Raw genomic sequence first — 27,662 nt, forward strand, 5'->3', positions numbered from 1 at the left:
GTCTTGGTCAATTAGTATTAATTTTTAAAAAGTACATTATTATTGATTTCAGAGAGGAAGGGAGAGTGAGAGAGAGATAGAAACATCAGTGATGAGCGAATCATTAATCAGCTGCCTCCTGTATGCCCCCTACTGAGGCTTGAGCCCACAACCCAGACATGTGCCCTGACTGGGAATCGAACAGTGGCTTCCTAGTTCATAAGTCAACACTCAACCACTGAACCACACTGGCCAGGTAGATTAGTATTATTTTATATATCTCAGTATGTCCGTGCATAACTGTGTGTTTTGATATTCTCACCCTTTTCCTTTTCTTCCTCTCTTTTCCCCTCCCTCCTTTCCCCTCATCTCTGAAGATATGCTGTACATTAATTTTATGCAATGATTTTTAGACAACTAAAAAATGGTTTGTAAATTTAACTTCAAACCACTTAAGCTCAGTTCCTAGATTGTTCATTGACCATCTACACTAATAAAAGAGAAAAATGGTAATTGGCGTACGACGCTACCCTTTTCATTGGCTAATCAGGGCTATATGCAAATTAACTGCCAACTAAGATTGGCAGTTAACTGCCAACTAAGATTGGCAGTTAACTGCCAACAAGATGGCGGGTAATTTGCATATGTAGGCACAATGCAGGGAGGCCAAAGGGAAAGCAGGAAGAAGCCCCCTGCCACTGACAGTGATCGGAAACCCAGGGGGGAGCTAAGAGCTTGGGGGCAGGGCAAAGGCGGCCCTGGGGCCGCCTTTGCCCTGCCCCCCAGCCATGATCGGAGAATCAGGCGCCTTTGCTGCCCTGGCCATTGATAGCAGGAAGTAGGGGTGGAGCCAGCGATGGGAGCTGGGCACGGTCGAAGCTGGCAGTCCCGGGAGTTAGGGGTCCCTTGCCTGGGCCTAAAGCGAAGCCCACGATCGCGGGGCCGCTGCAGCTGCGGGTCCCTGCTGCCTGGGCCAGACGCCTAGGCCAGAGGCGTTAGGCCTGGGCAGGGGTGGAGCCTGCAACTGCGGGGAGCTGGGCGTCCCCTGCCCAGGCCTGACTCCTCTGCCAGAGGCCTCAGGCCTGGTCAAGGGGCCGATCCGGTGATTGGTGATCGGAGGGTGATGAGGGTCATCTCCTCTGCCGGAGGCCTCAGGCCTGGTCAAGGGGCCGATCCCGTGATTGGTGATCGGAGGGTGATGAGGGTCAACTCCTCTGGCTGAGGCATCAGGCCTGGGTGGGGGGCGGAGCCGGGGATTGGGGGGATATGATGGTCCCCTTGCCCAGGCCTGAAGCCTGGGTCAGAGGCGTCAGGCTTGGGCAGGGGGTGGAGCAAGCGATCAGAGGGAGATGGGGGTCCCCTGCCCAGGCATGATTCCTGGGCCAGAGGCCTCAGGCCTGGGCAGGGGTCAGAGCCAGTGATCGGGGGGAGATGGGGGTCCCCTGTCCAAGCCTGACACCTCTGGCGGAGGCGTCAGGCCTGGGCAAGGGGCCGATCAGGTGATCGGAGGGTGATGGGGGTCTATGCCTCTGTCCGAGGCATCAGGCCTGGGCAAGGGGCCGATCCTGCGATTGGAGGGTGATGGGGGTCAACGCCTGAGGGCTCCCAGTATGTGAGAGGGGGCAGGCTGGGCTGAGGGACACTCCCCCCACCCCACACCCAGTGCACGAATTTCGTGCACCGGGCCCCTAGTTTGTTATATTGCCTTTGGCAAAATGTGAGCTAAAACATAGTGCAGCCGTGGGCAAACTACGGCCGGATCCGGCCCGTTTGAAATGAATAAAACTATTGAAAAAAAATACCGTACCCTTTTATGTAATGATGTTTACTTTGAATTTATATTAGTTCACACAAACACTCCATCCACGCTTTTGTTCCGGCCCTCTGGTCCAGTTTAAGAACCCATTGTGGCCCTCGAGTCAAAAAGTTTGCCCACCCCTGACATAGTGTAAGAGGTTCTCAGGATTATGGGAGGTTCTTGTAGTTAGGATAGGAGATGCTTTTCATTAGCATCTAATCCAGTGGTTCTCAACCTGTGGGTCGCGACCCCTCTGGGGGTCAAACGACCCTTTCACAGGGGTCGCCTAAGACCATCAGAAAACACATATATAATTACACATTGTTTTTGTGATTAATCACTATGCTTTAATTATGTTCAATTTGTAACAATGAAAATACATCCTGCATATCAGATATTTACATGATGATTCATAGCAGTAGCAAAATTACAGTTATGAAGTAGCAACGAAAATAATTTTATGGTTGGGGGTCACCACAACATGAGGAAGTTTATCAAAGGGTCACGGCATTCGGAAAGTTGAGAACCACTGATCTAATCTTTGCTACATAATTTGTGAATGGTTGGGGGAAAAGATGAAAAATTCACTATAGGTTTTTCTCAGGAAAATTTAAATATGAGCGTTCTTTTCATGTAATTTGTTATTGAGTGTGAAAAGTGACAACTCTGGCCCTGACTGGTGTTGCTCATGTGGTTGGGTGGCATCCTATGCACTGAAAGGGTGCCGGCTCCATTCCCAGTCAGGGTATATGCCCAGGTGGTTGGCTCAGTCCCCAGTAGGAAGCATGTAGGAGGCAGCTAATCGAAGTTTCACTCTCACATCAATGATTCTCTCTCCCTCCTTCTCTAAAAATCAGTAAACATTCAAAAAAAACCAAAAAAACAACACAAAGAAAGAAAGAAAATTAACCTCCCTCGAGGATATTTAGAATAAGCACTAGAATCCTATTTAAAGCAATCCACAGTCAAGACTTGAGTTTATCATACTCAGTATATAATGACTTAATTGCTGTGTGTGTCAGCAGCACATTTTGTAACTTGTAGAGATATTTTACCCCTTGCTAAAGGCTGCTTTTCAAATGAGGAGTGATTAATGGATGACTTCTAAAAGATGTCAGGTTGCCAGCCCAGCGTGGCTCAGTTGTTGAGCATTGACCTATGAACCAGGAGGTCACGGTTTGATTTCCTGGTCAGGGCTGGGTTGCCGTCCTGATCCCTGGTGTGGGGTGTGCAGGTGGCAGCTGATCAATGATTCTCTCACATCATTGATGTTGCCATCTCTATCGCCCTCTCCCTTCCTCTCTGAAATCAATAACATATATTTAAAAGATGTCAGATTTAGGGTCAGACTATTTTGATGACCTATAGTCAAATGCATCATGCATGTGCCACTTGCTCACCCATACTTATTATCTTTAGATATTTAAAACACTTATGCAATGATCTGCTAATTTCTAACAAACTTTTAATAAAATAAAAAGAATACTGATGTCTTATTTGATTCTTCTTATAAAGTGCTTTTGTAACAGTAATATCTTTTTCTATTGAAACCATTGACGTTCTTGGGGTGTAGGTAGCACTAACATTTTATATGTAAAGAATACGATGTTTAGAGCTTAAAGTATTTGATGATATATAGTGTATAGCTAGAGATTTCATTTATATTTTCTTTTTCCATGGTTTGTGCTAGAATTGAAAAGTCTGAACATTTATGTGGGGGAAAAGTTGTTAGAGAACTGTCTTTGAAGTAAAAAAAAAACACCTTTAATCTTGATTATTCCAGTATTATTTTTGCAAATAAAATTATTTTGATGGAGTATTTTAATGTTTATCCATCCATCTATCCATACAATCCTCAAATTGGATACTGTTTAGGGTTTTACTTGCTAACATACTGGCATTTGAACTAGAAGATGGTTCTATAGAAATGGAATCTGGAAATAGGTAATGATTTTAGACAGGCATTTCCCAATTTACAAATAATTGATACATTTAAACCCCTGTCCCTGAGCTCCTCTTCCAGTTGCTGCTGTTTGGACTTAGAGCATTTAATGAACTTGTAAGTTCACCAGTAAGAGAAATAAATGAGCAGAAATATTTGGAGTCAATAAATATAGACTCAAATCTAAATTATGATCCCCTTCCCTAAAATGTTTTTCTTTAAACTGCCTAAGTAGTTTTTTGCTTTTTATTGCAACAGTATTAGAATTCTGTCAGTTAGGGGTTCATTTGGGTTAACTAGCATCCTTGTTGAAAATTGCAAATTTAGTTAAAGTGAATTATTTCAGCCCAGTTGATTTCTTTCTGTCAGTTACCTGATGTGAAACTACACTGAGGCAATAAGAGTGTTGGATGGTAATTTGGGAATGTACTTAGGGGAAAGGATTATTATTAAGCAGGATGATTGGGATGCCATAATGTAGAATTTAGGGAATTACAGGTAATAGGAGTTGAGAGAGTGCTAACAGAGAAAAACAAACCAATTTTAGAATTTGTCCAAATACAGAGGATCTAGAATTGGTTAACTTCCTGTGTTTGTTCTGCAGGGCCCCTAGTGCCCATGACCAGTAGTATCTTTGAGAATCAATAGGTTTCTTTTGGCTAGCCTGGGAACTTGGCCACGATAAGCAACATTGTTTTATTAGGAATATTTATTGAATCCCATAGTATCAATTTAAAGAATGCATTTTTAGACTGAACTCATTTCTAAGTTAGGTTTTAGCCTGTGCGTGTCTTTGTCTCTTCTGCTATTTTCATGTGCTCTCAGTTGATAACAGCAATGAGGTTGCTTTTGCTTTCCTATCAGCCATTATGGAATTTGCTGGTCAATCATGAAGTTTCAGGGGAAGCAGTAAGTAGGAAGTACAGTAAAAAAACTAAAGTAAGAGAAGCCATTCAGAGAGCAAAAGAGGGCTTGTGGGCTTAGAAGGAGCAGTTGTGAACAGTCTCTCAGACGTCATTTATAAGTAACTGTGGTAGATTGACATGTTATCTTTCCTATAAAGTAATTTTCATTACCTATGATTACCTCTGATAGTAAGTCATGATGAAAAGTGAACTCCCATTCATACTGATTTGTGAATTGATGGAAATTACAATATATAGATCCCCCCCAGTTAAATTATGTAGAATAATAGAATGTTGACTTTTATTTCATATCTATAAATGTGTGAAGTTTTTATTGGTAGTGGGCAGATTTAAAAATGTCTTTCTTCCTGACAATTGAATACTTTAATAAAATTTGTTTTCAAGCTTAAATAAATGTTAGTAATGAATTTGAGTTAATTTTATGTCTGTTTTGGGGATTGTAGTTACATTAGATACTCCTCAATTAGGGATAATTGTCTTGCATCCTTATCTCTCATCATAATCTGTTTTTCTTCACACAGTGTTATAGTTTTGCTGCTGGACTCTTCCCTCCCTTCCCCCACCCCATCAGGATGATATGAGACTTGAAAGAAGACGATGCATACAGGTGACTCAAGTTTTAAAATACAATAAGACTGTGGCTGTCTGAGAGAATGTGGAATATTTTGAATGGGGGAGCTTTTTGGTAAACAGTATTAGTGGGGAGAATTATTTAGATCTGTAATGTAAAAATAGCTGGGCTATTTACTTAACTTGACTTTGGAAATCAGTTTGATAATTAGTGACTTATAGTGGTAATAATACAAATACAGCTTAATAATTGCTGGCACTTAACCTTTTTAAAAGTGGATGGTTGACTAATACTTTGAGAATTGAAGTATTTCTGTTAAAAATAAACTATTCCCTTTATAGTTGAATGTATGTTTCCTTCAGATCCCTGTTAGAGCAAGTCTTTTAAGGACTTAACAGTGTATCTGAAATTAATTTAAGGATATTATACCTATATGTATGATCCCTTTATAAAATATGGTCTGGGATTTTGATCCTCCCTCCTTCCCTTTCTTCTTCCTTCCCTCCCTCCCTCTCTCCCTCCTTCCTTTCCATCCTTTTTGTCATTTATATAGGAAAAGCAGTATGGAGTCATTTTTGAAAGAATAATTTTGACTGTTCTATAAATTAATTGAGGTGCTCTTAATCATACATGGAAAAATTGAGGCTAATTCATGTATGGCTATGTTCAAACTCTTGAAAATGTAGTGTAGCTAATGGATAAAGTGTTATTAACTTTTAAACTTGTATCTTCTTAAATCAGGCCGATTATGAGGCATTTTGTTGAACCAAGTGGCTTATTTTTGTAGACTTTGTCAGAGATGGTCTTACTTGATTATATTTATGAATAATTTGAAAATGTGATTTTAACTGGAAAAGAAGTAAGTGCATAAATCCTAGATAGATATTTAATTACATTATTGGTGTAGCTGTTAACCATTTTGTCATTGGCTTTGTTTTTAGTGATCTTTGTTTTAAAAAAGGAAAAATTAACATTTTTTTTAAACTTTGGAGTGGATTTATAAAAATATCTCAGGTGTACCAGTTTGTATGAAAAAGTGTGCTTGAACATATTTGCAAATTAAATTATAGATAAAATAATATTTTACATTCATGAGGGACTTAAAGAATATGATGCTAATCCTTTTTAACTAAAAGGTGGGTGAGTAATTATCTGTAATCTATTTCTCAAGCGTGCACACACTTATTTGCCTGAACATATTAGATGTATGCCTTGTACACAGTCTAGTTGAGTGGCTGATAAAGTCAACATGATACTGAGGCTGAATATCACCATCATAAAGAAATAAATAGAAACATTTTCAGAGAAAATTTTAGAATTTTATGAACATTTTGTTGTCAGATTTTATAAGTTTGACCTTTTGCTGCAGGAAGAGTTTCTCAGCACTGCCTGCTCCTGATTGCTCTTTGGGCCCTGCATTGCACATTGGCTATCCCTGCACTGCACGTTGGCTATCCCTGCATTGCACATTGGCTATCTCTGCACTGCATATTGGCTATGCCCAACAGATGCTCACTTTCCACTGAGGGTAGGAGAGGAACAAGGTGCTTTTGGGGTGTCTCATAGACTTACTCATGAATATTAATCATGATTTTTCCTTATGAAAGTTTGAAGTGGCAAAGTTGCTATTGTATTTTTACTTTGTAAGATATGAAGAGTTTTCAGAAAGCTTTCTCTAGAAAGGTTTATCAATGAACTGAAATACGTAAAGAGTAAATACAGTTTATGAAGATTTGTTATTTTTATGAATGCTAGAACACACAAAAAAATCTACAGATATTAGACTTATGACATAATACAGTCTCTCTTAGTTGGCCTTGTATTCTTTAAAAATTTTCAACATTTATTGGCTATAAAGGACAAAAATCAAGAAAGAAGGTCTGGTTCTTTCTAATAAATGTATTAGCTATTGATGTATTTCCCTCTAAACAATTTGAAAGTTAATACTTGTTTTTGAACATAAAATTAACAGCTTTCATAATAATCATTAATGAGTGCAGTAGTTTGCTCTTGTTTTATCATGCACACATTTATTATACTTCAACTGGTAGAAATTTACCACAGAAAGGCTCATAAGGTGTTTTCAATGAAAGTTGTTTCTAGAATGCTTATGCACACTTGAAAGCGAATATGCTGTTTTCCTCAGGCATTCGTGGTGCTGACTTTATGTCAGTTAGATGCGCTGATACCTCATTCTCCTACCATTTATTGATTGGGTGCAGGCTCCAGATGCTAGGTAGGACGTGGAAGTAGGCACTGACTGGTCTTTCAAAAGCCAAAGCTTAATCGATTTTTACTGAACACCACGCCAGAGTTAAACTTTGATGTGCCTCGCGTGTGTGTGTGTGTGTATTCCTGTACTTGTTAATTTGAGGGTTTTTTCACATATTTTAATATATAATTAGAACATAAATGAGGTAAAATTGGATTGTTTTGTTAATTTTTGGAAGAAAAATCATGTGTGACAGGACAGTTATTTGGCTAACATTTGCTTTGTACTGGGTACTGACTAGATACTCTGCCCACAAGGATCCTTGTGCTTAGGAATCAAGGAACACATTTCAGCTGGAGGAGGGGACACATATAAACAAATGGTGCAATGGGCGTTTATGGTAAATTTTTAAGACCTATTGAATTTAAGGCATCTAGACTAAAAACAGGAAACACTGTCTGGTTAATAGCAATCACGGTAATGGTTTCCTGACACCTAAATACCGATGTTGTAAAAAAATCTGTGTTTGTGCCCAGCTGTTCTCTCTCCTGGGCTCTTTACTTGTGTAACTGCCCCCTGGATGTCTCTCCTGCACACCGCCCTCACCTCCCACTTATTCATGTTAGTGATAGTGACACCATTGTACTCACCATCATCCTGGGAACTAGGGAGCCACTCTACCCCTTTGAATTATGAGGTGACCAAATTCCGTTTATTTAGGATAGCCGTGGGCAAACTACGGCCCGCGGGCCGGATCCAGCCCCTTTGAAATGAATAAAACTAAAAAAGAAAAAAAAAAGACCGTACCCTTTTATGTAATGATGTTTACTTTGAATTTATATTAGTTCACACAAACACTCCATCCATGCTTTTGTTCCGGCCCTCCGGTCCAGTTTAAGAACCCATTGTGGCCCTCGAGTCAAAAAGTTTGCCCACCCCTGATTTAGGATGTAGAATCACTCACTTCTGAGGTTAAATTTGGAAGATGTACTGACTCAGATTAACATAAAGGCTCTTGCATTTTTAAAATGTATTTGATAAAAAGTCCTACCCTCTGATTTATTTATTGTTTATACCCATTAACATTTAATGGATATAAATTTGAGAAAAGCTGTTGAACATAGCAGTTGATACCATTCTTTTTTGTTGTTGTTGCCATGGACTTCTTTAACAACTAAAATTATTACACAGTAGTGATAGGTTAGTTACTTTAAAACTTGAAATAGTTCTAGAACATACAGAACTGTAACTGTTTGAGATCGAATAGCCTTAGAAATTTATTTTAAATTATGCTAATTTATGTTGCTGTCATATTTCTTTTATATATGAATTTAACTGCTTAAAACAGTGGTTCCCAATCTTTGTTTTTGGCCATGCCCCACCTAAGCATCTCTAAAATCCTGATGCCCCCCTTGTGACATATAATTTTTATTACTCAAAAAGTGAACTCCTATTCATGTAGAAGAAGCCTACAAGTCCATTAACTTGGTCTAAACAAGCTTCCAAAGAACATGGCAGCCATGAAAGAGAAAAATCAAAGAACGAAAGGACAGTTGAAGTACTAAGAAATTGTTAAAAAATAATATGAAACTAAAAAATAGATAGCAAATAAAGTTTCAAGACATATTATACAGAATTGAAATGCATAAATATGTCACAATGTATATTTATATACTATATATGAGGCCCCTAGAACCATGAGAAATGCAAAAAATTCACTGTTAATAGCTCATTCTCGAATTGCCCCCCTTAAAAATCAAATTACCCCCCTGTGGGGAGGGTGCCCCACGGTGGGAACCACTGACTTAAAACCATTTGATACTTTACTGACTTAGTCTTTTTAAAATTTTTTTATAACTTACTATAGTCTTTTAAAATTTAAACATTTCTTACCATTAATATTCTTTTATAGCGTTATGTTAATGCCTAATTAGTGTTTTATAGATCAGCTGCTATTTATTTAATCTAGTCCTCATTGTTGCTTATTAGTTCATAAATAATGTTTATGTGAACACTACTGTGACAGTCTTTGTGGTGTTCTTTGATTTATTGCTTTAGGTCCAACTGCTAGAAGTTGAAATTGTTGAGTTAGAGGATATGTATATTTTTTAGACTTTCGATATGTATTTTCAAATGTCATTTAAAAGTACAATGTACGATTCTACTAGCAATAATTTTCACATATTCTAGAATTCTGGGTACTTGAAAATGTTTGCCAATTTGATAGGCAAAACACAGCTTAATATTTTAATTTGCATTTGTTTGAATATTAGTGAGATTAAGTTTCCCATGTTTGTTATTCATATGTTCTGTGAATTTTCCTTTTTTTTTTCTTTAATGTTTACCAGAGGATATTTCCCCCCCTTTGATTTCTAGAGTGGAAAGGAGGGAGGGAGGGAAGGGGGGGGAGAGAGAGAGAGAGAGAGAGAGAGAGAGAGAGAGAGAGAGAGAGAGATCCATGTGAGACTGACACATCCGTTGTTTGCCTTCCACACTCGCCCCGGGGCGGGGAGTGAACCTTAATCCAGGTATGTGCCCTTGACAGTGCCCTTGACTGGGAATGGAACACAGGACCCTTTGGTCTGAGGGCCAGAGCTCTAACTGGACAGGGCAGAATTTCCTTTCAATATTCTCTGCTGTGGGGGGCTGTTTCTCTCTTTTCCATGTGGGACATGGAAAAGGAAACAGTCCATTTGCTGAGTAGAGGAGCTGGGGATTAAGAAATTAAAGAAAGACCAAGATGCAGAAATAGATTTTAAGCTGGGGCCAGGTGGGCGCCATCCTCTCTGATGGAGAGGCGGCAAAAGTGGGCTGAGCCACACAGCAGGTTTATTTTAAAGGCCTAGATTTACATATCTAGTTCTGCCCCTGCCTGATTAACATGTCCAGCCTTATTGGGGAAGCATGTTCCCAGGGCGTCGCTCTGCCTATGCTCTGAGTTCAGCTGACAATAATTATAAGGAAATGCCTAGGTGCCTCCCAGGCGGCCCTCTACACTCTGCTGATTATTTCTCTTGGATTTTTTATTTCTTGTTAATTTATAAGAGTTCCTCATTGAAACCTTACTGTATGCCAAGAACTATTCTAAATGATTTATATTTATTAACTTAATAGTGACCTGGCGTGCAAAATCATGCGAGTTCCGGAATCCCTTCCCGAGCATGCCTCCCTGTACACACAGCCCCGCCCTCCCGCCCAGAAAGAGTCCCATGGCTGCCGCCACTGCCATGGGGGCTGGACCAGAAAATCCGCCTGCGCCTCCGGTCAAGTTCTCCAGAGTCAAGTCCCTGCCCACCTGCTCACGCCTAGCCACGCCTGCAACCTCGCCTACCCGTGCGTGCCTGCTGTGCACGCAGCCTCCTGCTGATCGGAAGTTTTGGTGTGAGGGTGTCACGACCATTAACGTATTAGCTCTGTACTATATAGGATTATGTAGAATATTCTCTTGATGATAACTCTGAGATAGGTCTGATGACTAACTCAGGTTAGGTACCCTGCCCCAGGCTAGTAGAGCTAGGATACAAACCCAGGAACATGACTCCTGACTCTTAACTAATATGTTCCTTCTTTGTTACTTCTGCTAATACATTGTCCAGTTTGCATTTGTGTTTTAATTTTGCTAATAGTATCTTTTTATACAGGAGCTTTAAGTTTTTGTGTGGAGGGACTAGGTCTTATTTTTTAGTGTAATGCCTGGAACATGATTGATTCTCAAATATTGGTTGGACAAATGAGAAATAAACCCATTAATAATCCGTTAACAGTGGTGATCTTTTATGTATTATATTTCCTCTTTTAAAGGGATTATCAAGGGCTTCATAAATAATTTACTCTTTGCTTTTGATAAGATACAATAGGCTTATCTGTATTAGCTTTTCTGGAAAGTCTGTGGAAGTAATTACTGCTTTAAAAAGGAACATGTGTTCTTAAACAAGCAAATATGAGTTATGAAGAATGTGTATTATCGACAGTGATTTGAATTGTAGATTCAAGTGAAATAAAATATTTGTTTTGGTTCTTGGAATAATTTGGTGGAGTTGGTTTTAGGAGTTTTAGAAAATGGAAGATTTGGCCATTGTTTTAAAAGCTTTTTGAATAAATTTTGGTTTACTTTAAGAAGATACTTTAAAAGGAAGAACACAGACTAAGAAAGCTGATGTAAAAAGTTGTTACTGCTTAAGGTTTGGGTAGTGTAGAGCAACTTCCCCAAAAGTGCAATTTAAGATTTTACTGTTTAGTGTTTTTTTCTCCCATTTCCTTTGGAGGTTGACATTAGGCTACCTACTGGTCCCTCGTTAGTTTGGTTGAGGCTTGTATATCCGTTATTCTAGTCTTTATAAGTGCAGAGACCCTTGGTATTAAATGGGTCTGTGTGCGAGATTACATTAGAGAAAAGCACAAATAGGTTTATTTTCATTTTTATACACTCTGCACAAAATATACTACATGGGATCAAGTACTCAAAAAGTAGACACTTGAAAATGTTATCTTGTTAATACTAAAAAAGCAAAAACAATTTTTTTGTAGTTAAATGCTTGCGTTTCTGTAGCCTACTGGTTGCAGCCAGTCTTTTTTCTTCCTACTAGTCGTATTCTTTCAGGTTATGTTTAACTGACAGGTTAAATTTAGATTGTACTTTTGTCCTATATTAAACATTAATTACTCAATATTTATGCATATGTTAATAAATTTAATCTCTTTTGGAAATAAAAAATGAAATATGTTTTCCTCCTCATGTTAGTAGTAAGATCCCTTTTAATTTTTAGTTTTTATATTCTTCCTTTGTTACTTTCATCACTTTAATACAATAATGTGTTTATAGCTGTCTTATTACTTAAAAAAGACTGTCTTCCCAGAAAAATGAAGTCAAGTACCTCTCTATGCTATCTTTCTTCCTGCAAATTTATTTTCCTTTTAAAAAGTTTTTGTCTTGATATTATTAACATTTTATAAAACTGACTTAAATCTATTTCTTGATGCTTCAGTTTTAGACAGTTTCTCTTGACCTCCCAAGATATGAAATGAGGGCTTTAGTACCCTTTATATTACTTTTTGCCTCTCGCCCTTTACCCACCAGACAATTACTTTTACATTGTATGTAAGTCTATACACTTACACACCTGTCCTTAACTGTAATTGAATTACATGTTTTGTGTGTTGAGTTGTGTGAAAATTGAAAACAGAAAAGTACACTGGAAGAACACATAGTGTATTAGCAACTATAGCTGGAGAGATGAAATACTGTCATTAAGTTTGTTCCACCCATGGGAGAAATGTTAACACTGGGTTGAGGTGGAGTGCAATGTAATGGTGATCTTAAATAATGAGTTAATTGTATGATATGCATCCTGCATCCAGTTGATCATGCAGCACAGTTCATTGTCTCGTAGTAATCAAGCCAAGTTCTCCTCCTCCTCCTCCTCCTCCTCCTCCTCCTCCTCCACTGCCGCGCCCCCCCCCCCCCCCCCCCCCCCCCCCCCCGTGCCAGCTTTCGGCTCTAGGTCTCGCTGACATGATTGGCACCATCCCTTTGGCCTTTAGTCTTGAAATCTGTCGGAATCTGGTTCACTGGTGTGTCTCCATCCCATGCTTTAAATAATTGATCTTATATTTGTGATTCATTACTGCTGATTTGGTGGATATTAGTGAGGATGAAGATGAGTATGCTTGACCTTTGTAGTGTTCTAGATTTTCTTTTTAGAAGCATGCTCCTTCCCCAACTTAAGACACTGAGCTTCTAGGTGTGGTGTTGGTTCCTTGCTGGTGGTAGAATGTTTTCAAGCACTCCTCCAGTTGTGGCTGTCCTTGCTTCTCTATGTACTGTGAATTCTGGGAGCATATATTAAGAACTAGGTAGCTTTCTTGGTTTCAAAACTGTACTTGTTTTCAGATGACATGAAAATTGACAAGAAAATACTTAATGCAGTTTATATAGATGAATATGCTTAAGGAAGGCGAAACTTTGATTGCCTTGATAAGCACAATTCAGAAAGGTATTTTAATGGCAAAAATAATTTGCAAGAACCTTTTTTGTTTTAGCAGTGTGCATTAGTTATGATAACACTTACCTAAATAAAGGCTTGATTAGTCAACTTTTATATTTCCGTGATATCTGAATGAAGGAACAAAAGTATATTTAATATACAACAGTGAGTATTCATAAGGCTCTAAGTGCATTTTTGGTTAGGAGTGGAAGAGGGGATGAGAATGGGACCATTTCCCAAACGTGAATTAGTTGATCCACAAGAATACAGCCCAAAATTTTAAAATCTGTGTTTATAATTCAGGTTTAAATAGCAGTTAGCCTTCTATTTTTATAAGCAGACCTATTGAGAGGGAAAAATGTGTTAGGATGGCTTTGAAGTTGGAGACTATAGATCTCTACTGGGCTTATTTAATCTCTTGTAAAAGATGTTCAGCTAAACAATATGGTGGCAACCTCACTTATAGAATAAGGAATTACAAACTTGATCAAAGTAGTTGCTCAGAACTAAAAAAATTTTTTTCCAGATTAGATGGTTTTTAAATAAAAAAGGGAAAATACATTTTATCCACTTGCCATTTTTTAAAACTTTAAAACAATATCAAATTTCTCCCTAAAATTCAAAATCATTTGTATTGTATGATTTGTCATTTGAGATGATCTTGGGTAATTTATTACTTGGCATAATAATGGCCTGTTACCCATTGAGAGGATAGAGGCTATTTATATATCTTGAGCATCATTAGCAGATGAGAAGTTAACAGTTATTTATCCTAAATGTATTTCTTCTTATAATATAGGATACTGGTTTTTTACAAAAGTTAATGATTAATTGTATACCTAGAAAACTTATTTTCTTTACTAGAATTTCTCAAATACATACTTTATGTAATGAAGATTCTAATTTAGTGAGTTAACTATTTTTAAGTGTTCTAGATGTTTAATTTCTGGTTCTAAAAGTAGTATTCGCTGGTACTTTTCTAAATTCCACTATGTAAGTAGCTTTTGAAAGCATTGAAGATAAACTGAACAACATTTAAATTTAGGGTGTTTTATCCCAGAGCATCTATCATCAGGCAGAAGGTGTTTCCCAAAGGGAAATAGGAGTGCCAAGGTTTTAATTTTTTTCTCCTTCAAGGATGGCAAAATTTTGCGATATAAAGAATGCTTATACAGTCCTTGATTACATGGAAAATTCCCTGTTCACTACTATAGATTGGAAGATAGGGTGGGTTAGAATTGCTTTATGGGGGGGGGGGGGGAAGGGGAATTAACCACAGTATTAAAGGTTTATGAGCAAAAGTGTGAAAAAATTGGCTTAAAAAAATCTTTCCTTTTATTTCTCTTCTTGCCTTTATCCTTAGGAATTAAAAGGGGCTTGTGTAGTTTTCCAAGTAGTTCAGAAACATACCAGATGATATAAATTGAGTCTTTCAGGGGATGGGTTAAATGCTTTGGGTTAGAGGTGATTTTCAAGCCTTCCTGAAGCCTTGGTTAGAGGATGCTGTGGATGATTACAAGGAGAATGATCCTGAGCTAATCTTTTAAAAAATGCTTATATTTCAGTTTATGTTCATATTAAAACAAACCAAGAGACTTGCTGATGCCTGACTGATATATTGATTATTCATAATACTCTTAGAAGATAGTTTGGGAGGGCTTTGATTTTATCTATAGGGTTATTATCTTATATGCTGCTTTTCTAAATGTGGGTTTTTGTTTATTTTGGTTTACAGAATGAGGGGTTACTATTAGATGATATTTAAAGTTGTTTTTTTATCTTTAAAGTTCAGTTATTGATCCCTTTGCTTCTTCTAAGAAGCTGACTCTAGTTTGATTTCATTGGATTTTAAGTGGTTTTCATCTAGAATCCCTAAGTAGAGAGACGATGAGAAGAAATTAGGAGACAAGTGTTGGGTAGTGGGTGCTTGGAGCTGATGGAAAAGTGGCTTCAGTTTTCTTAAGGTGGAAGATAATTGGCAGCGATAGAAATAGGACCAACATGCTGTTTTCTTTGAATCTGATGCCCAAATCTGCTCTGTGTCTTAATTCAGTATATTTTACAAGTGCTAGAAGTTTTTCTGGAGACATTTACAGACCTTCGATGGAAAATATATTTAAAAATCACTAACTTCTTGGTGTGGGTTGAATCTGTACTTCATTTAGGAGATAATTGCTAGGATAGGTGGGACACAGTCTATTTTAAAATAAAATTGTATCTTTTATAAAGATACAATTATAAGGCACAAATGGGAACTGTGTCTCTTTGACATGTTTCAAAGCATTTATCTGAAAATGAGATTAAAGAAATTCTCTCAACTACTAAGAATTGTCAGAACACTGATGTTCTTTAAAACTATTTTTGTAGCTGTTAGTATGTACTGACAGTAGTTTTTTTGTTTTATTATTAGAAATTTCACATAGGAATATAATATGCTTATATTATGCCTATATCTTAGTTTAATTTGATTCCAAGAGATGAGTATTAATTATGTGGGTTTAATTTGTATATTTTAAGCCTATGGGTTAATACTTAATTTGGGTCTTACTATTTTTAAATTATTTTTGAAGTTGTATAACATATGTCATAATAAAAAACAAAATGTTAATTTCTCTTCAATCTAATAAAGCTTGTTTGAGACTCCCAGTGGATGTTCTGTTATGCTCACCTTTTAGTCTTTTCATAGTAGAATAAAAATGCTTTGTAGGATTTTTCTATAATGTTTGAGAATCTATAGAAAGACATTGCAGAACGTTGCTTTTGAGTCGGTGGGGGAGAAAGTTGAAATGTTGATTGCAGCTGTTAGAAAAACATATCTATATAGTAAAAAGTTAAAATTAAATGCATGACTTTAACCGTATGTATACTGTGTGTTATCATTGGATTGCTTTTGGATTGGAAAGCAGAATATGATTCTAATCCTTTACAGTTGCTGTTAATTTTGCTCTAAACCTGAAAGTGTTAACAGCAACTTGAAAATGTGACAAAGCTCAATTTCATTTCTTGTTTATTGCTTGTTTTCCTATTGGACAATTGGAAGTAGCCCTGCCCTGGCAACTAAAATAGGCTATTTGCATAACCTAGTTTGATTGGCTAGCATTCCAGCTAACAGTTCCAATCATATGGAGTAGGTTTAGTGGTAGGCTATGCTAATTAGCCGCTGTTGCTGGGGTTCGGGATGGTTTCCCTGTGCTGTTCTGCTGCATTGTGTTGCCTGGTGAGAGACATTGATAAATGAGTGTTTAATGATCTGCAGCAGTTCCCACTCACTGCGGGCAGGCGGATTTTAGAACAGAAGTGGAAATAAGGATTTAATTGCTCTGTTAAATACCTGTAACCAAAATATGTGTATTATATTATAGAAGTTAAGTTGTATAAAATCTTTACCTAATTAAGTACTTTCATAACATAAAAGGGAAATGTTTTAGCTTTATCTTTTAAAATATAACCCAGATAGCAGAACAATATACAGGTTTTCTAAAATTGTTTAGTAAAATTGATCTTTTTTTTAAAATTCCAGATTAGAAATAGTACCATTGCAATGAATAGCATATTTGATTTTTTCTCATGTTTTTGACCTTTTATAAAAGTACATGTTTGTTTTCAATAAATTGGTGCAAGCTTTTGGGCAGGATTTGTCTCGTGCTGCTCATGTAATCTAGCAAAATAGGAGCATAAACTTGAAACCCTGTTCATGATGTTCTGTTCATTTGGTTGTTATTCACCACCTTCCACTATTACTTTTCATATTTAATCAGATATTTTAGCTATTGCTTATACTGTATTATCTTTGGTTTTCAGTAAGTCTGTATTGGGTACTGGTAGGTGGGTGATTCTGTAGGAAATATAAACTCAATCTTTTTGTTCAAGGAACATAAGAGGTAGAGAATATATACATGCAAAGTTAGCTAAAAGATAACCATACGGAAAGTTCCATAAGGATTTATCTGGAAGAGTATGGGAAGAAGTCTTCACCAGGTGTTTTGAGGGTAGGGTCATGGGAAACGGGTTGAGTATACTGGGAAAGGCTTAAAGAGGAAGCTCATAGAACTGCATTAAGGTTTTAAATGTGTTTAGGATTCGAATAGCTGGAGAGTAATAGGAAGGAAGAACATTTTAGTGTGAAGAATAGGTGATACTTGAACAAAGGTAGTATTTCTTGTATTATTTAGTTACCCAGCACAGCAGGTGGTCACGGTGATGAAGGCTTCCAGTCTGAGAGGTTTCAGTGCCCAAGTAGGCTGCTCATTCAGTTAAAACGAGACCTGTAGTTTTACTGTTTTAACTCTCGTTCTCTTTGGCTTTTCTCCACTTGGTTTTGTGGCAATCAGTTCTCCTCACTTTTTTGTCTGTTGGTTAAGACTTTAACTTACTTCCTCCCTCTCTCTTGGCCTTAAAGCACTGAAACACAGAATGTCACAAAAATAATCCCTGTGAATTTAGATGTCTGTATCAAGTTTTCTAAAAAGTTTACACATTTATTTATTCTCTCCTTCATCTAAGGGCCTAGTAGACAGACAAGCTAATTGGACAATCTTACAGCCTTGTGGAGAATAACAAAAATTAAACCAGAACATTTGATTATTAATTATGCTTTCCTAGGCATATACACTGAACACGTATTGTAAAACTAAGGTTTGGAAACACTTTATTGTACCACAGAGTCCAGAGGGTACCACACTCAGGACATTTATAATTTTCCGGAGGTGGATGAGCTGTGTCTTAACTACATCACATTATGCTGCAAGGGAGGTGGACATTTAGAAGGGGGGGCATCTTTTTGGATTGGGACTAGGAAGAGATTCTTGGTTAGAGTGGTGCTTCACATGGCTCTAGGGGATGTGATTTTAACAGGAGGTTCTGTAATGTGCATGGTACCCTTTGAAGGTGAAGGCCTGTTGAGAAAGCTTGGTTGATGGTAAAGGAGACTGTGTTGTTGAGGGCCATGAAGAACGGGAAACAGACTTTGCAGTTTTTCTTGTAAAAGGGGGGGGGGGTGTTAAAAATTCTTCAGAGCAGCATTCCATGGTGTTTTTAAAAAAACATTTCTTATGAATGTTTGCAAATATTAAAAGACATTCTTAAAATATGAAAATATGATATTGAATAATTTTAAGGTGTTTGGTCTAAGCAACTGGAAGGTTTGAGTTACCATCACATGAGATGAGATATGGAGTAGGAGAAGATACCTTTGGGTGGTGAGTATGCCTCTAAAAGATCAAATTTTGGATAGATTGAAACTTTTCAAACAGCCTTATTGTATTATACTTGGCATACAATAACTTCACATATTTGATGAATTTTGACATGTATCACCCACAATCAGGACAATGAACATACTGGTATCTATCCCTCCCCACCAAAAAATTTGCTTGTGCTTCTTTGTAATTCCACTTCCTGGCCTCCCTCCCCCTTTGCCCCCAATCCCTGGGAGACGACTGCTCTGCTTTCCATCAATATAGCTTACTTCACCTTTTCTAGAATTTTATGTAAGTGGAATCGTATAATATGTTGTCTTTTTTTGGTCTGGTTGTTTTCACTCAGCATAATTATTTTGAGATTCACCCATGCTGTAGCACATATCATAGTTCATTCCTTTTATTACTGAAGTAGTATTTCATTGTGTGGATATACCACGGTTTATCCACTCACTTGTTGAAAGGACATTGGGGTTGTTTACAGTTTTTGCTTGTTACAGAGTTGCTATGAATATTAATTTACAAGTCTTTGTGTGGATGAGTTTATATTTGTCTTGGGTAAATGCCTACTAGTGGAATGACTGGACCATATGGCTGGTGTATACTTCACTTTTTAAGAAGCTATTAAATCATTTTCCAAAGTGGCTGTGCTATTTTACATTTCTACCAGCTGCACAGAGAGTTACAGTCCGCCACCCATTCCCATATCTGGTGGGTCACTCTTTTTATTTTAGCTATTCTGGTAGATGTGCAGTGATGTCTCATTGCATTTCCCAGTGATTAATGATGTTGAACATGTTTGCATGAACTGTTTGCCCTCTATAAGTCATCTTTGGGGATATGTTTGTTCAAATATTTGCCCAACTTGTTTTTTTATTTTTTCCTTTTCATTATCGGGCTTTGAGAATTCTTTATCTGTTTTGAATACAAGTTCTTTGTCACAAGATACTTTTAAGAAAGAAAATAAAAAGATAAGCCCTGGACTAGGAGAAAATCTTTGTGAATTATGTATCTGACAAAGAGTCTTGAAAAACAAATGTTTTATATTTTATGAAGCTCATTTTATTGATTTGTTCTTTTATGGATGCTTTTGGGAAAACTTTTGCCCACTTGTCTCAAGGTTTCCCATGGTTATTTTTTCCTTTGGACTTCATAGTTTTGGATATTACATTTAAATCTGGCATGCATTTGGAGTTAATATTTGTAAATGGTATTGCAAGGTGCACCTAAAAGATCACCTTTTTATGCAAATGGATATCCAGTTATTCTACAGTCATTTGTTGAAAGGACTTATTCTTTTTTCACTTCATTACATTTATATCTTTGTCAAAAATCAGTCTTCCATATGTGTGCCGGTCTGTAAGTTTTTACAGAGAAGTCTACTAGGATGTTGATTGGGATTGTGTTGAATCTATAGATGATTTTGGGGAGGAACTGACATCTTAATATTGATTCTTCAAAGTCATGCACATGGTATGTAGTTGGTACATCTCTCCTATTTAGATTTTTCTTTAATTTTTCTAATTAAAACTAAAAAAAAATTAAATATTGATTTTTGGAGAGAGAGGGAGAGAGAAATATTGATTGGCTGTCTCCTGCAACCTCCTACTGGGGAGTAAAGCCATGCAATCCAGGCATGTGCCCTGACTGGGAATTGAACTGGCAACCTTTTGGTGCACAGGATGACACTTGACCAACTGAATCACATGGGTCATGGCTCTAATTAAAAACTTTTTCGTATACTAGTCCTTCACATCTTTTGTCAGATTCATACCTATTTTATGTTTTTTATGTAACTATAAATGGTTTTTAAATTTCAGTTTCTGATTGTAATTGCTAGTACATAAAAAGAAATACAACTGATTTTTATATATTGATCTTACAGTCTGCAACCTTGCTAAGATCACGTATTAGCTCTGATAGTTTTTGTAATGTGTTTGAAGAACAGGAGAGGACTTGTTTATGGAATTGTGCCTTATTGAACATAAGTACAGAACCCTTCACGTGTGAAAATAATCATAATCTGCCTCTGTTTTTATGGAACTTACTGTCTGAAAAAGAATGTAAAAGAACAGTGAAGAAGGATATGAAAGAATTTCCTAAGGAACCCTAGGCAGAACTTGGAGGATGATTAGTCACATGGGGTGGACCATGATGTCAAGTTTGGATGAGTGGGAGAGTATTGTTAGTACAAAAGGGAAGTTAGGCAAAGGCGTTCTCTTGGATGGGGGGCAGAGTTATATTTGTTTGCTTCTAAATAGGGTAAGTAGAACCCCTAAATAGAAATTCCATATTGCAGAAAATCCAGAAACGAATAGTGAGTCGATATGTGTTGGTCTTGCTTTACCATGAAAGGAAGAGAGAGCATGAGCAGTTAGTTGGGTGGAGGGGCTGACAGTAGAGTGGAGAGCAGGGCTTTCCTGGAAAGGGCTGGAGAACTGGGAGGTGATACTGTGCTGCTCATTTCTGTTTTACTAGTATTAATGAGGAAACTGGGGCACAGAAAGTGAAGAAAGGTGCTGGAGGACACACTAGTAAGTGTGGGAGCCATACTTTAAACCTGGCTCCACAGTCTGTTCTTTTAGGCCTATTCTATGTTTCCCCTAATATACTTCTTTAAATCTACTCACTTATTTAATTCGTTGTTTCTTTCGTAAGGAAATTAATCTTCTATATCTATATACTGTATATAAAAGCCTAATATGCAAATTGTCCCATCGGGAGTTAGATTGTTCACTGTGACGTGCGCTGACCACCGGGGCGGCGCAGAACCAAGGAAGGCCCTGCTGGCAGCCGGCAGCTGGGGAAAGAAGGCCCTGGCTGGCAGCCAGAAGGCCCCGATTGGCTGTGATCACTAGCCAGGCCTAGGGACCCTGCCTGTGCACAAATTTTGTGCAGCAGGACTCTAGTATTATTATAAAGTTAGAACATCAGCCTCACTTGTTCCTTGTATAAGTAATAAAAATAAATATAGGGAAATCAAGGCAATTCTGTTAAATTTATACAACTTATAGAATGCATATCTGAAAACAATGGAACTATGCATGATTAGTTAGTAACTAACGGATATTCTGCTAGATGTCAGGTGGTTTAAGATAATGATGAGAGATTATGTGAGACAAGCAACAAATATTTGTTGAACATTTATTGTGCTGAGCATTTCCTTTTGGTGCTGGGTCTATACTTGTCTGTGAGACAGAATCATTGCTCTCATGGTGCCTACATTATAATGGATGGAGATACATTATAAACATCTAAATACGTAGATGGTTGGGGAAGGTACAGTTGCTTTTCTTTGTTGTTGTTCCCCCTAGAAGGTCAGGGATGATCTCTCCAAGGGAGTGCTTTACTTCAGTTTCGTTTGACTTGTTTCAAATGAACACATATATGTATCTCTGGAATATTCTGGGTTATAGTGCCATACTCTGTGATGCACAACATTTTGCAAATCTATTCTTTTTTATAAAAATTGATTTCAGAGAGGAAGTGAAGAGAGAGATAGAAACATCCATGATGAGAGTGAATCATTGATTGGCTGCCTCCTGCACGCCCTCCACTGGGGATCAAGCCCACACAACCCAAGCCCTCGACCGGAATCGAACCGGGAACCCTTCAGTCTGCAGGCCGACGCTCTATCCATTGAGCCAAACCAGCTAGGGCTATTCTTTTTTTTTAGTTATTATTTTTTAAATTTATTTTTAAAAGCCCGCCAGAGGCTATTTTTCTATTGATTTCTTTTTCTTTTTAGAGAGAGTGGAAGAGAGAGGGAAAGACAGAGAGAAATATCGATGTGAGAGAAACAAATTGATTGGTTGCCTCCTGCACGAGCCCTGACCAGGGACTGGGCCAGGGACAAGCCTGCAACCGAGGTACCTGCCGTTGACTAGAATTGAACCTGGGACCATTCAGTCCGCAGGCGGATGCTCTATCCACTGAGCCAAACCGGCTAGGACCCAAATCTATTCTTGTATCATGAACAACTTAACTTTTTCCCCAGTTGGAGTAGAGGAATGACAGTTGCTCATCTGAAAGCCCAGGAAGCTCCATATAAAAGAGTAGTCATTTGTAATCGCTATCCATTTTGTCACAGAGCCAAGGAAAGGCGGGAGGTTAGCATTCTGTTCTTAGCATTAGCAGTCTTAACATTTTTATTATTCATTTTGGGGTAAGGGCTTTCCTGCTTTTAAAACATTGAGTAGAATTTGCTACAAAAATGCCTGAGGCATTAGGAGGCAAAATAATGGGGTAATGTGCAGAAAAATTTAGTTGGTGAAAGTCCTTGTTAGGAACCATATATACCAGTGATGGCGAACCTATGACATGCGTATCAGAGGTGACATGCGAACTCATTTTTTTGGTTGATTTTTCTTGGTTAAATGGCATTTAAATATATAAAATAAATTTCAAAAATATAAGTCTTTGTTTTACTATGGTTGCAAATATCAAAAAATTTCTATATGTGATATGGCACCATAGTTAAGTTAGCGTTTTTCAAAATGCTGACACACCGAACTCAAAAGGTTCGCATCACTGATATATACCTTTCATATTTGTCAGTAGTTAATGTGGAAGAACATTTTATAACTGAAAATTTGTAAAAGTTTGAAAAATTGAGCAGTAGGTCTTCCCGTTTACTCGTTTGGTATATAATGGACTACACTGCACTGTATTATTTTAAACATCTTCTAAACATTATAATATCTCTGAAAACATAGGCATATTTACTTTTCCCTAAACACAGTGAACTAAATTCACTTTTAAATACTCACTGCAGCAGGTGCAACCCAAAAAACAAAACTGACAAGTTGCATCTTTCAAAAACTGAAAATGAAAATTCAGGTCCGTGGGGGAAATTTAAAAGCATTTTAATTGACTTTTTTATTTATTAAAGTGGTTAATGGGAAAATTGACACTACTTTCAAGCTATTGAAATATTATTATCCTTAGCTTGAGAATCCATAGCATGAAAATATCTTTCAGATCCTTTAGTTTGAATTTGTGGGGTGTTTTCAAGTTTATAAAGTGTGTTCAAATGTGTTAGCTCCTGTGAACCTCCCCTGAGTGTTGGAATGATTTCTCATCCCCACTTTACAGAGGGCTACTGAGCCTTGGAGAGAAGGTGAAGGTCACACTGAATTAGTGCTGAGGCTAATTTGTTTTTTTTGCTGCAGTATTTGCTCAGTGCCTGGTCTCTGCTCTGGATGGTACAGACACCACACTCGTGAGTCCTTGGCTGGCAGCCCTCCTTCTTGCTATTGAAGCGCAGCATCCAGGCCCAGCAGCAGGAGCTCTGCTCCCAGGGCTCCCCCAGTGATTCTGGTGACCTTGATAGAGTCCTGCTCTGCTGTTTGATGTTAGTGTCACCCTCCTCCCCTTCCTCATTATTAACACTTGTCCTCCTCTCAGGGACAGTCATTGCTTGGGAGGGAAGGGGGGACCACTTAGCATCTGACCAGGAAGCATAACTTCATATATAATAATCTTTCTATTCTCCTAATAGGAGAAATGTTTTCTTTCGTATTCATTCCCCTCCTCTCTAGTAATCTGTGTTCAAGTCTCTTGAGGTGAGTTAATTGAGTCATGCAATGGTATTTTTTGAGTGTCACTTTGTGCCCATTCACTAAAGATTTGTCAGTGAATGAAGCAGCAGTTCTATCCTTAAGGGCTTTGTATTGTAGTGGTCATTAAGAGATAATGACTTAAAAAATACACACACACACACACACACACACACTATAATTTCAGGGTGCCTCATACTAACGGTGCTGCTTTTAAAGTCTCAAGACCCCAAATCCAGCTTGCTGCCTCTTTTTTATGAAAACAGTACACAGCCACACTCATTGGTTTATATGTATTTTCTGGCTGCTTTTGTGCTACAAGAGTAGAGTTGATTAATTGCAACAGAGACTGTATGCTCCTAAAATATGCACACTCTGGCTTTAAGGAGAAGTTGGCTGATCCCTCCTCAGTACCTTGCCAGCCATTGTACTCGAAGGTATGGTTCAACTTCAGAGCTAGAAAATAAAGCTGATTTAAGTAGCCAACAGAAATGACAGATTATTGGAGCGGGTAGTTTCTGTGCTGTAGGTGTAGGATCACCATGGTGAGTCAAGGTAGAGGTGACGAAGTATCTTAGCTTTGAGATGGGAAACCTATTGTGCTTTCAGTGGAGCGTTTATTCTTGTTGGTGTTTTCTAGTAAATGTGAATTGTGTATAGTGGTTTTAAAAATTGTACATTAATGATAAAGTAATAACGCTATATACAATACTTCTGGAGATACTGCGGTTTCAGACCACCGCAATAAAGCAGGTATCGCCAAAAAAGGTAACATCTGTGACGCCCAATAAAGCGAAGCGCAGTAAAACATGGTATGTCCTAAAGCAGCAGTCGCCAACCTTTCGGACCTCACGGACCACCAGTGGTCCACGGACCAGCGGTTGGTGACCACTGCTCCAAATGTTTCCTTAAGCCAGCGGTTGCCAACCTCTTGGACCTCATGGATCGCCAGTGGTCCACCGCTGCCCTAAGGCATGGTATGTCCTTATAAATCAGATAAAGGAAGCTGCCCCTGTTTCTGAGTCTTACTCTTCAGAAGTATTCATTATTAAGAGCTGCTAAGAGATGGATTTTTCCCTCTAGTATTCTCTTCTACCAGTACTTTTAAAAAATCTGTATTTCTGAACATACTCCTTTCCATTGTGACCCCTTGTTTGACTCGGTCCCTCAAAATGCTAAGAATAGGGATTGAACAACCGTTGAGTATTTGTCGTGATTTATTCTGGAAAAAATTTGTATACTACATTTCTTTGAATTGAAATGTTGAACAAAGGAGTGAAATATATATAATAGAGGGATAATTTAATTTGCTGGTTCATGCCAATTTTATCACTCCTACCTCTACTTTTTTGTACCTATTCTCTAAGAAAAAGTCTACCCTTTCAAAAGCCAAAGCACACTTCTAAACTGTTGGGAGGTAATTTTGTATTAGTCCATACCTTTACTAGTGGGAAGTGGCATACATCTGATCAGTGTATTCAAACTGGGAATAAAATTTCTTGTAAGTATTTACTAACCATTTAACTTGATGTTTCTTTTTGTATTCATTAAGGTAGGTTAGCTGGTATAACAAACATACCCAACATTTCAGTGGTTTAAATTAGTTCATTTCTTGCTCATGTACTAGCCCAATGACTGTTACACCAGGGGATACCTGCTCTACACTGTACACTTAGTTATTCCAGGACCAAGCTGTGGGCATTTTCCCTATTTTACTTACATATGGTGTCCAAAGGTCGCCCTGGGTTTTGGCATTCAGTTATTGTATTGGGAAAGAGCAGGGAGGTTTACTCAGAGAGATTTTTATGGGTTAGGCTTGGTGGCACCACATAGCCCTTGTTGGTACTCCACTGGCCAGATCTTAGTCGCAGGTCTGCTAGTTGTGGGAGAGCCTGGAAAATGACTAGTTGCCTCAGTCAGGAAAAAGAAGTGCCTTTGGTTATTAATTAGCAGTCTTGGCCATGTGGCCAATACAGCCGTCATAAACACCAGTAAGACATTGATTTATTTTACATATTATTTCTTTTGTTGCTCCTTTCCTCATTCCCCCATGTTTCTGTAAATTACTCCCCTCTCCTGTGATCTTGTGTGTGTGTGTGTGTGTGTGTGTGTGTGTGTGTGTGTGTGAGATGGCCCTCATTGTTCATTTATGTATGATAGTCGAGGTTTTTGTATGCAGACAACAGAAACTCATTTTTGGCTAAGTTGGGCTGAAAATGAATTTAATTGAAGGCTGCAAGTTAGTTCACATAATTGATTGGAAGGCTGGAGATTATGCTAGAAAATTAAGTAGGAACCAAAGTGCCAGGCAGCAGAGGATACAGCCAGGGTGAAGCCATAGGCCCAAGTCTGGTTAGAATGCCACTCCTGGCACTTTGCAGTGAATTGCTGCGTGAACTTCACCTTTCCCTTCCCCATGGCACATGTTTCTCACTGTTCCTGCACCTTCGAGATCAAAAATTCTGAGCAAAAACACTTGACTGTTCAAACTTTGGTTTTTAGCAAAACCCTAGTTTACCAGGGCGAAAGGAAGAGTGATTTTTTTGTTACTCTTTGGCTTTTATAGTAGGGAGCATGGCTTTTTTTTTTTTTTTTTTGTTGTCTTTCACGATTTTCCCAAACCTAAATGGGTGTCCAGAGATACCAAGTGACCAAAAATGACAAACAACTACTTTAGGACCTTTTTATCAGGATGAAAGGTCCCATGTTCTGTTGTGAGATAGAAAACTGTGTTTTAGTCTTGATTTTTTTGCCACTCACCTTTTTGGACAAGTTATTAAATCTCTCTGAGTTGCTGCTGTCCCTCTGTAAATTGAGGTGAAGAACTTTGATGTCTGTTAATATCTGCTCATCCACTCACTCATTGAATAAATATTTATTGAGTCCTTTTGTGCTGGCATAAAAGAGATGAGTAAGACATCCTGGCCTTCCCGCTGTTCAGTGGGTGAGTGGGAATGCAGACAGCTCATGAGGAGTTAGCTCATTCAGACTAGAAAGGGGGTGAGAGTGCTGTGGGCGGGATTCAGGAATCACTCTCTGCTTCATTCACCCGTTCGTTCATTCATTGTCTGCTGTAGCCTTTGCATTTGTAGCTAGAATACACAAACAAGTAAGATCAGTCCTTCCCTCAATTCCAGCTAACTATTCCAAGCTCTCACTAGCCACCGATGACTAGTGCCTGTCAGGTCTAAGACACAGCATTGATTTCCTAGTGACTTTAAAAAAGAACAGATCAAAGCATTATTTGTACACATGAAATTAACATAATGCTATGTCACTTATATCTTAACTAAAACATTTTTTTTATAAGAGAAAGTTTATTTAGAAAATCATAGAGGTAGAAGTGCGTGGTAGAAGAAATGGGCTTAGGAAACAAGTTACAGAGACAAAAGGAGGGCCCTTGGAGCTTAGGGAAGAGGTAAGGAAAACACCTGGTGGGGAAGAGGGGAGAGGCGGGTAAAGATGGGGGTGGAGGGGTGAGCTCCTAGGAGGGA

At 38.1% G+C, this 27,662-nt stretch overlaps 1 protein-coding gene across 3 annotated transcripts in view; it reads left to right on the forward strand.

The window, feature by feature from the left end:
• Positions 1 to 27,662, forward strand: part of DYRK1A (dual specificity tyrosine phosphorylation regulated kinase 1A) — a 129,385-nt gene that overhangs the window by 52,410 nt on the left and 49,313 nt on the right. For all 3 annotated transcript variants that reach the window (XM_081086448.1, XM_081086449.1, XM_081086447.1), the window contains exon 2: positions 5,167 to 5,252. In XM_081086448.1, the coding sequence (XP_080942574.1) occupies positions 5,243 to 5,252 (10 nt within the window). In that variant the 5' untranslated portion in view covers positions 5,167 to 5,242. The remainder of the gene's footprint in view (positions 1 to 5,166; positions 5,253 to 27,662) is intronic.

Source organism: Myotis nattereri (genome assembly GCF_964212035.1).
Source record: "Myotis nattereri genome assembly, chromosome: 3".
NCBI classification, from domain to species: Eukaryota; Metazoa; Chordata; class Mammalia; order Chiroptera; family Vespertilionidae; genus Myotis; species Myotis nattereri.